Source organism: Myxine glutinosa, chromosome 2 (assembly GCF_964187855.1).
Source record: "Myxine glutinosa chromosome 2, kmMyxGlut1.1, whole genome shotgun sequence".
Lineage (NCBI taxonomy): Eukaryota > Metazoa > Chordata > Myxini > Myxiniformes > Myxinidae > Myxine > Myxine glutinosa.
The window spans coordinates 98,554,365-98,567,931 of NC_136262.1; the positions used below are offsets into that span (position 1 = coordinate 98,554,365).

The 13,567-nt window shown below is 44.7% G+C and overlaps 1 protein-coding gene across 5 annotated transcripts in view; it reads right to left on the reverse strand.

Moving 5' to 3' along the window:
• LOC137421530 (immunoglobulin superfamily DCC subclass member 4) overlaps positions 1-13,567 on the reverse strand; it is a 178,498-nt gene that overhangs the window by 37,994 nt on the left and 126,937 nt on the right. For 2 of the 5 annotated variants that reach the window (XM_078771338.1, XM_078771337.1), the window contains exons 13-15: positions 8,946-9,123; positions 8,586-8,713; positions 325-512 (exon numbers count right to left, since the gene is read on the reverse strand). In XM_078771338.1, the coding sequence (XP_078627464.1) occupies positions 325-512; positions 8,586-8,713; positions 8,946-9,123 (494 nt within the window). Of the gene's footprint in view, positions 1-324; positions 513-8,565; positions 8,714-8,945; positions 9,124-13,567 lie in introns of those variants that run through there. The other 3 variants (XM_078771340.1, XM_078771339.1, XM_078771341.1) reach the window with 3 other exon arrangements.

The window sequence follows — 13,567 nt, forward strand, 5'->3', positions numbered from 1 at the left end:
TCCGGTTCGGAAAACTTAGCTCTGATGAGGTGGAAGCGGCAACTACAGATTCAACCACACATGCATAAATCCCTGAACTGGAAGTCTCAATATCTGGTCATTCCTTTGCTTATTCTGTCGAACCATTGCCCCGCTGCTCCACTGCCCCACTGTCAGTGCATTGCCCTTTTACCCTCTGCCATGTGACTCTTCCATGAGCTTGGATCTTGTATAAAAAAAGAAACAAAACTATGCATACAGTCAGTGTTTGGCATGATAGCTCATAGGCTACTACGTACATAATTGTATAAATTTTACAAAAAAGTAAAAGGAGAATAAAAATGCAGGTGTTCTAAACTGACCGGATATGACGAAGCGGGTCCAGTGTTCGTTGGGTACAGAATGGTTCTGATGTGAAAGCAAAATGTACTGGACGATGGGCCCGTTGGGTTTCGCTGGAGGGTTCCACATAACACCCACGGATTTGGAGTTGAGAACTTGGACTGTGACATTCTGTGGTGATGAATCTGGACCTGCATAAAGTGTGAGTGATGTCATCAAAACTTTGCTCCTTTGCCATGGCACCCAATGTACCACCTGCATGCAGTTCACCACACAAGAATAATGCCGGCTCAAAGCAAGTAATTCATGACTTCTCCGGCCATGAACCCTTTATATACTTCTGGAACATTCCATGAAGCTGCATTCCTACACAATTAAAATATCTAATGAATTTAGTCTGCAAGGATTTAGGGTGTTTGTTGTTCATTCTCGATAAATCTGGAGCAAAACCACCATTTAAGACGCAATCTCTTGAAACAAAGCCCGGCAAAGGTCAATTGGATGTACTCACTTGGATTCTGATGTTAAAACATTTACAGGAGAAGTCAAGTGTGGAAGTACAGAGTGAAAAGACATTATATTAAAACTAAATATGACAATGCAAGAAAACTAAGACACAGGAGAAGGCAATTTGGCTCAGGCTCAGCTCAGCTCAAAATTTGGCTCAGCTCAGCATGTCTGTGCAGTACACACATGCTATTGGTGTCATTTATCAAAAAGCCTATCCTTCAAATACCATAATCCTTTACTTAACATTAACTTGATCGAACTTAACATTGATATAATTCCTTTGTAACTAACTTTTAGGGATTGGTGGCATTCAATTCAATGTGCTATTAGCAGTTAGATATAGTTTTTGGAAGCATCTATCTATAATTCCAGTAATCTCTGTGTGTGTGTGTGTGTGTCTGTGTGTCTGTGTGTTTGTTTGTCTGTGACCGCTGTTTCTCGACAACCACGGGTCCGATATACTTGAAACTTGCCAGGTATATTGCTGGGGACCCGAGGATGTGCCTTTTCAAGGTTTCATATTAATCGGAGAAGTAGTTACCGAGCTATGTCCAAAAAACGATTCAACCAATCAGAGAGCAGCGAGCTATCACGTGTGCCGAACGTGGCGAACAGACTCTGCCTCGGACGGCACATTTGAGAGCGTATTCATTTATTTCACGTTGGGAAACTATGTTGGCGCTATGTTGGCGTTAAACTATGTTTTAAAACTAATTAAAACCAATTTGCGATTCATCGTAACTGCGATATGCGACCTTCCGGACAGTCAAATGAGGACGTCACTTCCGGACTTACGGATAGTCATAGTGACGACGTACTGATGCTGAACGTGGCGAGCAGACGCTGTAAGGTACGATCGATTGTAGTACACGTTTATAATAACTCTGCCGATACAGGCCCGATTAACTGCAGCGCCATCCGAGCTGCGGCGTCGGGACGATACATTCATTGTACGGTCACATCACGCACTTACGGGCACGCCCATGGGCCCATGGGCACGCCCATGCATGCATGGGCGAAGACATTTTTTTTTTTTTTTTTGGCAAGGAACGGGCACCCACGTACGGGCACGTCCTAGTTTATACAATATTGGGAAAATGCCAGGGGCATAGAAAAGGCCCCCTTATATGGTATGAACCATGTGGCAAACTATAGAAAAGAAGGGACATTCCATAGCTTGTAGAAAATGTCAAACAATAGAAAAGAAGGGACATTCAAAAAATCTCGTGTACATTCTGGACTACCCTTGTGTTCTTAGGAGGAACCAAGTAATGCTCCATAAATGTTCTAAAATGCTCTAAAACATGGTACATCTATATTGATAATATATATATATATACATATTTATATATATATAATTTTAAAGCAAAGACGATGGCACTTAAGTGGAATTTGTTGTGAAATCCATTAAATTAGATGCATTGGCCGATGTATATTCCAAGTTTCAGATAGTTTCAATGTATAGTCTTTGAGATATGAGTGCCAACACATTTTGGGTGGACAGACAGATGGACGGACAGACACCAACGTAAATTTGAGGGTTTCTTAATAAAACTCAAGAATGCGTAAATGGACGTTGCTAACATTTGGAACATATTACCTCAACGTACAAAGCATATACTTCTGAAATCTGCAGCCAATTTCGTCCAATAGAAGCCGAGAAACAAATTTTCAGTCCCCATGTTAAAGTTGCATACAGAGAAACGATCCCATATAAAGCAAGGGGCGCTTTGCGCGTCCCTTGATTGCAAGGTAGGTGCAACATTTCCACTAAATCACACTATAAATCACTAAATTGACCTGATAAGTTGAGACCTTTATCCCAAAAGCAACTCACTCAAGCTGTCTGATTACCTCCACCATCGAAGGTGGGCCAAAGGTGGGCGGAGGTTATGTTTTCACTCTTATCTGTCTGTCGGTGTGTTTGTCTGTGTCTGCGAATAGGATATCTCAAAAAGTTATGGACAGATTCCGACGAAATTTGGTGAAGAGTTTGGGTATGTTACAAGGATGAAATGATTAGATTTTGGTGAAGATCCGCATCTGATAATTTTTGAAGTGATTCTTCACCATTGAGAGATAGGGCAAAAAACAAACGATATATAGCAGTATATCTTAAGAAGTTGTGGACATATTCGAATGAAACTGGGTGGATACGTTGGGTGTGTGACATGGAGTTATTGATTCAATTTTGGTGAATATTCCAATCCAGATCCAGATATGAGAATTTTTCAAGTGATTTTTCACCATTGAGTGATATGGCCAAAAACAATATATAGCATGATATTTCAAAATGTTGTGGAACAATTATGACGAAATTTGGTGAATGAGTTGGTTAGTCAACAAAACAGGAGATTAAATTTTGGTTCAAGTCCGGATCCAGATTTGGCCTATCCAAAATAGGATTTTGTGGTGAGTGTGACTAGAGTGAGTGATAGGTTGATGATGGTGAAAATGATGATTGGAAAGCTCTTGGTGAACGTCATCTCGGGATATGCTCCGCAGGTTGGTCGAAGCGATGAAGAGAAGGACAAGTTCTGGTGTGCGATAGAGAAGCTGATGGAAAACGTGAAAGATGAGGAAGTTGTTGTGGTGGGAGGAGACCTGAATGGACATGTGGGAAGGAGTATGGATGGTTTTGAGGGAGTTCATGGGGGTTACGGATATGGTGTGAGAAATGGAGAAGGTGAAAGGATTTTGGAGTTTGCTGATGGAGCTGATTTGTTGATTTGTAATACTCAGTTCCAGAAAGAAGACAATAAGCTTGTTACATACACGTCAGGTGGGTCGACGACAACCGTTGACTACCTGATGGTGCGTCGGCGAGATAGGGGGCACCTCCGGGACACAAAGGTGATCCCGGGGGAGGAGGCTGTTTCACAGCACCACTTGGTTGTCTGCGACATAAGGGTGAAAGGTGCGAGGAGAGCTCGGCGGGTGAAGGACCAACCGAGAATGAAGGTGTGGAGGTTGAAAGAGGTGACAGTAAGGGAGGCATTAAAAGAGAGGCTGAGTAGGGTAAAGGATGATGTGGTTGAGCTTGAAAGTGGTTGGATGTCAATGAAAGCTAGTCTGTTGGGAGCCGTTGGTGAGGTATGTGGATGGACAAAAGGACCACCGAGGCACTCGGAAACATGGTGGTGGGATGTTGAGGTTGGAAAGAGGATTGACGAGAAGAGGAAGAAGTTCAAAGAGTGGCAGAAGGCGAAGGGTACGGGAGCAGAAACAGCAGAGCATGAAAGTTATAAGGCAGCCAGGAAGGCTGCAAAGAAAGAGGTAGCAAAGGCACAGGAGGCATGTAGGAAAATGTTCGGAGAACGCTTGGATTCGGAAGAGGGTCAGAAAGCAGTATTCAGGATTGCAAAGCAGATAGCGAAAGAGAGGTGTGATGTGATGGGGGTGAGTTGCTTGAAGGATGAAGTGGGACAAATCGTTGTCGACCCAGATGGAATTAAAGGAAGATGGAAAAGATATATGGAAATGCTGTTGAATACAGAGAATGAATGGGATGGCAACATAGAGAGTAACCCAGTTTTAGGACCGGCAGAGAAGATAACTGAGAAGGAAGTTGAGGAAGCGATAAAAGCAATGAAGAGTGGAAAAGCGGGAGGGCCGACGGGAGTTGTGGGAGATATGTTGAAGGCAGCAGGAAGTTGGGGTGTGAAGAGAATGACAGAGATCTGTAATCTGGTGGTGAAAGAAGGCCGCATTCCAGTGGATTGGGAACTGAGTACCCTCGTCCCTCTATACAAGGGGAAAGGTGACCCTCTGGAGTGTGGCTCGTACCGAGCGATAAAGTTATTGGAGCATGGAATGAAGGTATTGGAAAGGGTGTTGGAGAGGAGGATAAGGAAGAAAGTGAAGATCGACGAAATGCAGTTTGGATTTATGCCAGGAAGAGGAACGACAGATGCGCTTTTCATTGTGAGGCAGTTGCAGGAGAAGTACATGGATAAGAGGAAGAAGTTGTTTTTTGGGTTTGTTGATCTGGAGAAAGCATTCGAAAGGGTTCCACGCAAAGTATTGACATGGGCATTGAGGAAGTTAGGAGTGGAGGAATGGTTGATCAGAGTAGTGATGGCAATGTACAAAAGAGCACGCACGGCTGTAAGGACGAAGGACGGGAACAGTGGTGAGTTTGAGGTGAAGGTGGGAGTGCATCAGGGGTCGGTACTAAGTCCACTACTATTTGTAGCTGTGATGGAGGTGCTGGCTCAGACCGTAAAGGAGGGTTTACCGTGGGAGTTGTTGTATGCAGATGATCTGGTGTTGATTGCGGAAAGTATGGATGGACTGAAGGAAAAGATGAACAAGTGGAAGGAATGTATGGAGACAAAAGGTCTGAAGGTGAATATCGGAAAGACAAAGGTGATGGCAAGTGGTAAAGCATGTGGTGAGGTGGAAAGAACTGGGAAGTGGCCGTGTGCTGTGTGCAGGAAGGGTGTCGGAGTGAACTCCATTCAATGTACAATGTGTGCTGAGTGGGTTCATCAAAAATGTAGTGGTCTGAGAGGGTCATTAACCAGTGTGGCAGCTACATTCAAATGTAAGGTGTGCACAGAGGGAGCTGCAGATGGAGGAAATGTTGAGTTGGATCTTGGAGACGGCGTGAAGCTGGAAGGTGTGAAAACATTTTGCTACCTCGGAGACATGCTGAATGGAGAAGGTGGATCAGACTCGGCAACGGTTGCTCGAGTGAGATGTGCATGGAAGAAGTTTCGGGAACTGAGTGGCGTGCTGATGAGGAGGAGAGTGTCGCTGAAGCTGAAGGGAAAGGTGTATGCTGCATGTGTGAGAAGTGTTATGATTTATGGGAGCGAGACATGGGTAATGAACGTAGAGCAGCAACAAAGGCTGGAAAGGGTGGAAATGCGAATGGTTCGATGGATGTGTGGAGTATCGTTGAGAGAGAGGAAGACAAATGATGAATTGCGAAAGATGATGGGAATATTGCCTGTGATTGATGCTGTGAAGAGGAACAGGTTGAGATGGTTTGGTCATGTGTTGAGGAAGGATGAAAGTGACTGGTTGAGAAGAGTGATGGAAGTTAATGTAGAAGGAAGTAGAGGATGGGGAAGACCGAGAAAGACTTGGCTAAAGATGGTGGAAGAAGAAATGCAGGCACGGGGGTTAACAAGGAGAGATGCAGAAAATAGGGCAAAATGGAGAAGATTGTCATGGGGACCGCAAGGCTAACCCCCGCTCTAGCAGGGAACATGGCCTTAAAATGCATGTTGTTGTTGTTGTAGTGGGATACAAAACAAACTGTTCAGCCTTGCAGAGGTATGCTCTCTACCGAGTGCCCTTCTAGTTATTCATGAGGTAGATTTGTAAAAGTTATTATAAACCATTTATCAATAACCCCATCGAAGAATACCAGTGGCAAATACGACTTAACAATGGGGAGTGTGCTAAAAGGAAACTTCCCAGATCAAATTACTTCAAACAGATATGGCGATTAATTCTAAGAGTGTTGATAAATCAATTCATTTATTTAATTATTTATAAGACTTTTTTCCAGCTGATTGTGCTCAGCAATTATTCTGGGATGGGGAATAACTTATAAAGCACCTACTGCATTCTGGAAAGTAAAAAACCACAGAAAGTCAACTTTTAATGACAGTTCTCAGTCGTGGTCAATTACAAATTAATTTTTAGCCGCGTCGCGGACGCTGGTCATAGAGTGCCCTCTGCTGTTGTTGTTGTTCTTCTTGTTCTTCTTCTTCTTGTTCTTGTTCTTGCAGAGAAGACAAAACCTCAAAGCTCCACCCATTCTGGGAACCATAACTCCACCCATTCTGGGAGAGGCTTCATATAAACAAATATCCACCATTTTATTAACTCGCATAGCTTTGAGGCCTGTTTTGTAGGCCCGTGGTGTCTTCCTCTCTCACACAGTTTTATTTCAAATCAAATTCGATATATCATTTCATTTTTCACAGTCGCTAACATAGTTTTAGACTCGGTTGAAAAAAAACGGGAAGAAAATCCGATGAAAGTTGCCCTTTATAGAACGAAATGAATTCTCAAAGGCCTGTAACTTCAAGTCCATTGAGATATTTTTTTTTTAAATCGCGGCATGGTCAGTCATACACCGCCCGAAATAACAGACGGGAAAATGCCGAGATATATATATTTTGTTTAAATCGCGACATGGTCAGTCATACACCGCCCGAAATAACAGACGGGAAAATGCCGAGATATATTAAAAATTCGTCCATTTGATGACAATCGTCACGATGAAATATTTAATTTATACGTCATCACAATAATGTGGAGAGAGGAGCATAGCTTCGTTTACGTGTCGCCACATACGGGAAATTGCCGAGATATTTTTTTTTTAGATCGCGGCATGGTCAGTCATACACCGCCTGAAATAACAGACAGGAAAATGCCGAGATATATTAAAAATTCGTCCATTTGATGACAATCGTCACGATGAAATATTTAATTTATACGTCGTCACAATAATGTGGAGAGAGGAGCATAGCTTCGTTCACGTGTCGCCACACACAGGAAATTGCCGAGATATATTTTTTTTAAATCGCGGCATGGTCAGTCATACACCGCCTGAAATAACAGACGGGAAAATGCCGAGATATATTAAAAATTCGTCGCCACACACGGGAAATTGCCGAGATATATTTTCACTTTGCACAAAAATAACATCAAGTAATCGAATCAATAGGAATGTCCTGTGCCTATAACATCGACGTTATAGGCACAGCTGCATCTAGGCATTGTGCAACATCGACGCGGCTTTTGTTTTAATTGAAACTTTTTGTACTTGTTATATTAAAGTAGCGGATTTATCCGTCTGTCTGTCTGCCTTTCTGTCTGTCATGCTCTTTTCACTGGAACATAATTATGGCATTATGTATAGCGCTAGGCTAGGCACCCAGCACTCAACCAGTCCTGTCGCTTTGCTGATGGTAGCTGAACAATATAACCCATATATCTGACTATCTGACGTCAGTTGTCAATGGGCTGAATGTCATACGCTTGACATCGGGATTATGGGTTTAGGAAGACGGCGTTATGTCTGTGACATCACTACAGCGCTACATCTAGCGCTAGGCCTTTAAGGTGGTGTAATATTCATGACTCAATGAGAAGTGGCGTATCATTTCATAAACCATTTTGATAACTACGAACAAGTGGTAACTATTTAGCCCACGTTTCTTAATAATATCGTTATCGAAATAATAATAACGTAACATAGTGAGATGTATAAAGAACACTGTTTTTCCTGCTTGTTACTTTTGTTTACAATCGCAAAGCGGAAATGAGAACACAACTTGATGCATTTTGCAACTTGGAGGTAAAATACGACGTAACGTTTGATCCCTGGGATCATAAAACAAATTTATAACATTGTTTTTTTTGCTGAATAAATGTGCGTATTAGTAAAATTAACACTATTGTTTCTATTATTAGTAAAATTAGTAAAGTTAACTATTTACTAATATTATTTACGAATAATATTTACTAATAAAATTAATATTAGTAAAATTAACAGTAAAATTTACTTTATTTATTAAAAAAAAAATTCATTATTTACTAATAAAACTAATATTAGTAAAATTAACAGTAAAATTAACATAGTTGTTGGTAGTAAACAAAATGCTTCTGGAATAAATAAAAATTGCAAATATTGACTGTCAATAAACTGTATTACTGCACTGTATCATATACAACTTCAATTGGATGTACTCACTTGGATTATGGACTCACAAGTCAAGAATGAAACTTACGATCTGGCATCGTAGTTGCCTCAACCACCGAGCTGAAAAGACCTTCGGTGTGATAGCAATGTAACCGCACAGCAAAATGGTAATGTGTGAAAGGTCGTAGGCCTTGTACCAACACTTGCTCTTCGGAACTGCAGCAAAATTAAGTGAAAACGTTATTCATTTCCAGCCCAAATCTCCACCATTATGTGCAAGTCATTTTTCTCAGGCCATTCTACTGTCCTTGCCGCTGACTCCGCAAGTCTATGTGATACGACTGCAGTGCCTCCTGTCTTACTCAAACGTCATCATCGCCATCTCACTCTGTCGCAACCTACCTTGTACAACCCCACCTTCACATGAATTCATCAAAGTAGAGCTCACCTGGCGATGTAGCTGAAGTTGGACCCAAGCTCCCTGTCGATACGAAAACGGACCATGTAATTGACCGGTTCCATGGAGCTTATGGCAGGCTTTCGCCAAGCGAGCCAGATTGCTCGAGAGCCATTGCTGATCGCACTGAGGTGTGTCGGGCTTGCGAAGTAATCAATTTGCAAATCCTCTGCGGAATAATATTGAGGAGATGACGTGAGGGTCATAACATTATAAATTACAAATAATGTTAAAAACTATAGAACCTAAGTGATCAACTGAACAACCAGAAAATTAAATAAACAAGCATTCTGAGTATTGCGCTGCAATACATGTCCCCTACCGGCAGTCTGTCGTCCGGAAAACTGTTGGGGAAAATACCAATGTTCAAAGTGCCATAACTTTGTCAAAAATGATCGAAACGTCGTGAAGTTCGAACTCGATCTGTAACTTATCATGAGGAAACCATGTACCAAGATTGAAATCATTAGCATTAAGAGTTTAGAAAAAAAGTCCGGAAAACTGTTCTTTGCGTGAAGGACTGACAGACTGACAGACTGACAGACCGAGGGACGGAGTGCAAACCTATAGTCCCCTCTGGTGTACACCGGGAGGGGACTAATAAGCCCACAAGGTCGCTCCGTGGAGCAGCCTGCACGTATTGCACTATGTGTGAATTATATAATTACCAACTCACGTTCTGAGGTAACTCGGCTAAAAATTATCCAATTTGCACCAAATAAAGTTTATGAATGGTTGCGCAGACCCTACTTCTCACTAAAAGTGGAAACAGAATGTAATAATAATAATAATGCATTTATTTTATATAGCGCTTTTCAGGGAGCCCAAAGACGCTTTGACAGAGTGGAAACCATAATGCATAGCAAAACATAAAAACAATTGCAAAAAACAAGAATCAATAGGGAAGTATTCAAAGCAAAAAGGAGGGAGAAGGAGAAGAGATAGTCAGGGGTTAAATGCTGTGGGTTAAATGTTGAATGCAGTGTTGAACAGGTGGGTCTTGAGTGATGTTTTGAATGTGGTGAGTGAGGAGGAGTCTCTGATGGTGTGAGGTAGTGAGTTCCAGAGGGTGTGAGCAGCGATGGAGAAGGCCCTGTCCCCCCAGGATCTGAATTTGGTCCGGATGGGGGGGGGGGGGGGGGGGTCAGGAGGTTGGTACCAGCAGAGCGGAGGTTGCGGTTGGGAGTGTGTCTGGAGAGGAGGTCAGCCAGGTAGGATGGGGCCAGGTTATGGAGGGCTTTGTCGGTCAAGAGGAGGATTTTGTACTGGATTCTCTGGGAGATGGGGAGCCAGTGAAGCTTGTAAAGGACGGGGGTGATGTGGTCACGGGTCCGGGAATGGGTGAGTAGATGGGCAGCGGAGTTCTGAATGTATTGGAGTTTATTGGTGATTGTTGAGGGTGAACCATAGAGGAGGCTATTGCCGTAGTCCAGACGGGAGGTGATGAAGGCATGGATGAGGGTTTCTGCAGCCGTGGAGGAGAGGGATGGACGGAGACGGGCGATGTTTTTCAGGTGAAAGAAGGCTGTCTTTGTGATCTGTTTAGTGTATTTGTCGAAGGAGAGGGTTTGGTCAAAGATGATGCCAAGATTCCGGATGTGAGGGGAGGTGGATACTGGGATACCGTCGATGTTGAGGGCAAAGTTATTGGTGGATTTTATGAGCGTTTTTGGGCCAATGATGATTATTTCAGATTTATCATAGTTAAGTTTGAGGAAGTTAATTTGAAGCCAGGATTTTATTTCAGTGATGCAGTTTGTCAGGATAGAGTGGGTGGCGGTGGAGATGGACTTGGTGGAGATGAAAAGCTGGATGTCATCGGCGAAGCAGTGGAATTGGAGACCATGACGGCGGATTAAGTGACCGAGGGGGGACAAGTAAAGGATGAAGAGGAGGGGGCCAAGAACTGAACCTTGGGGGACACCTTGCGGGAGGGGAGCAGTGGGGGATTTGCAGTTATTGATGGAGATGAACTGGCGTCTGTCAGAGAGGTATGATTTAATCCAAGAGAGGGCAGTGCCAGTAACGTTAAAGGTGGTTTCAAGTCGGGTGAGGAGGATGGTGTGATCGATGGTGTCAAAGGCGGCGCTGAGGTCGAGGAGGATGAGAATGTTGAGGTTGCCAGCATCAGAGGAGAGGAGAAGGTCGTTGGTGATTTTGAGGAGAGCAGTTTCAGTACTGTGGTTGGAGTGGAATCGGGATTGGAATGTTTCATACAGGTTATTTGCAGAGAGGTGATGTTTGAGTTGAGCGGCTACAGCGCGTTCCAAAACTTTCGACAGAAAGGGTAGGTTGGAGATGGGTCTGAAGTTGTTTAGGGTGTCAGGGTTTAGTCCAGGTTTTTTCAGAATGGGGGTAACAGCAGCAATTTTGAGGGATGGTGGGACGATGCCTGTAGACAGGAGGGAGTTTATTGTTGCAATGATAAATGGAGAGAGAGCAGGAAGGGAGGCCTTGACAAAGCTGGAGGGGATGGGGTCAAGAGTGCAGGTGGCAGTTTTCATTCCTATGAGGAGTTCAGAGAGGTCAGTAGGGGAGATTGGGGAGAATTGAGACAGGGGATGGCAGGATAAGGGGGGGGCAGGTGGTTTGAGGGGGAGCGGGTGCGGCGGTGGTCAAGCAGTTGTAGATGTTTTCAACTTTGCGTTGGAAGAATGAAAGGAAGGAGATGCAGTTGTCTACTGTGAATGACTGGGTGGTGGTGTTCAGGGGGCTGAGGAGTTTGTTTATTGTAGAGAAGAGTGCTTTTGGGTTTCCGGAGCCAGAGTGGATAATTTGAGAGTAGTAGGCGGAGCGGGCGCGGGAGAGGGCATCTTTGTAGTGTTGTAGGTGGTCCTTGTAGGCTTGGGAGTGAATTGTGAGACCTGTTTTATTGCGGAGTCTTTCAAGTTGGCGAGCACGAGTTTTCATCAGGCGGAGTTCAGGGGTAAACCAGGGAGCAGAATGGGTGAAAGAAACTGTTTCGGTTTTTATAGGTGCAAGTTGGTCAAGGCAGGAGGAGAGAGTGTGGGTGTAGTAGTCAGTAAGATCAGAAGGGTTGTTGAGGTCAACGAAGGGAGAAGTGGACATTTTTTCAGAGAGGGTGGATGAGAATGAGGTAGGTGAAAGAGCGTTTAGCTTACGGAAGTTGATAGTGCGATAATGCCTTGGTGTTGGGGCGGGGATGTTGATGGTCATAGTGATGGCTAAGTGGTCAGAGAGGGTGAGGTCGGAGCCAGAGAGATGGTGCAAGATTAATCCAGTAGAGCAGACAAGGTCCAAAATGTGACCACGGTTATGGGTAGGAAAGTTGACATGTTGAGTGAGGTTAAAGCAGGTGAGTAAATCAGTGAAGTCAGTGGTTATCGTGGAGTCAGTGGAGTCCATGTGAATATTGAAATCACCAAGGAGGAGGATTGAGGGGGAGAGGGAACATAGCTGGGTCAGAAAGTAGGAGAAGTCAGACAGGAATGATGGGTGTGGTTTGGGAGGGCGGTAGACAACAGCCATGACTGACTGTGTGTGACCAGAGATTTTAAAAGCCAGGTGTTCAAATGATGGAGCAGATGCGATGGAGATGAGGCTGGTCCTGATGTCTTGTCGGTGAATAACGGCAATTCCACCACCTCGGCCCTCCGAGCGTGGTTTATTGATGTAGGAATATCCATTGGGTGTGGTGAGGTTGAGTGCGAAGTAGTCCAGAGGTTGTTGCCAGGTTTCAGTGAGACAGAGAAAGTCCAGTTTATTTTCCAGGATGTAGTCGTTGAGGATGAGGGATTTGTTGTTGAGGGACCGGGTATTGAACAGGGTGAGCTTGATGTTGTTTTGTACGGCGGGGATGTACTCAGGTGATTTGGCCAGGGTTCGCAGACAGGAGGTGCGATTGTGTGCGTTGCTGTGACCAGGTGCGCTGGGACGATGAGTGGGAGTGCGCTGAGCCGACCAGAGGACGGGGATGGAGTGACCTGATTGTAAATGAACAAACTTACGACCGGAGCCACGGTGAATGTACCTGGGTCGTCGCAGGAGTCCATTGGATTTGATTGCAGAGATGCATGATGGGGTGGAGCGGGTATTAAGCAGAAGAAGCCTTGCGGCGGAGTACCGCAGAGCCATGCCAGGCAGGAGCGAAGAGACGAGCACGAGGCCAAGGTTGAGGAGGCGAAACAATGGCCACAACCCACGGGAGTGGGCCCGAGGAAACAGCGAAGGAGCCGGGCAGGTGAAGCCAGGAGCAGAGCCGTGACCGAGCAGAGGGCAGACAGGAGCGAAGAGACGAGCACGAGGCCAAGGTTGAGGAGGCAAAGCGGCAAATGCAGCGGCAAACGACCGCCGCCGCTAATCAAGATCACGGCAGCAAACCGCCACCACCACCGCTGCAAACAATGGCCACAACCCACGGGAGCGGGCCCAAGGAAACAGCGAAGGAGCCGGGCAGGCGAAGCTAGGAGCAGAGCCGGGACCATGCAGAGGGCAGACTCAATGGCCAAAAATCCGCCACGACCACCAGAGAAGCAAGCTAAAGACAATGGCCCAGTCGGAGAAGCGGCGAGCAAGCGACGCCAGCGTCCTCTCCGGACCGGACCGGAAAATCACGAAATCACGAACCGGAAATTGGAGTTGAAATAAGCCCG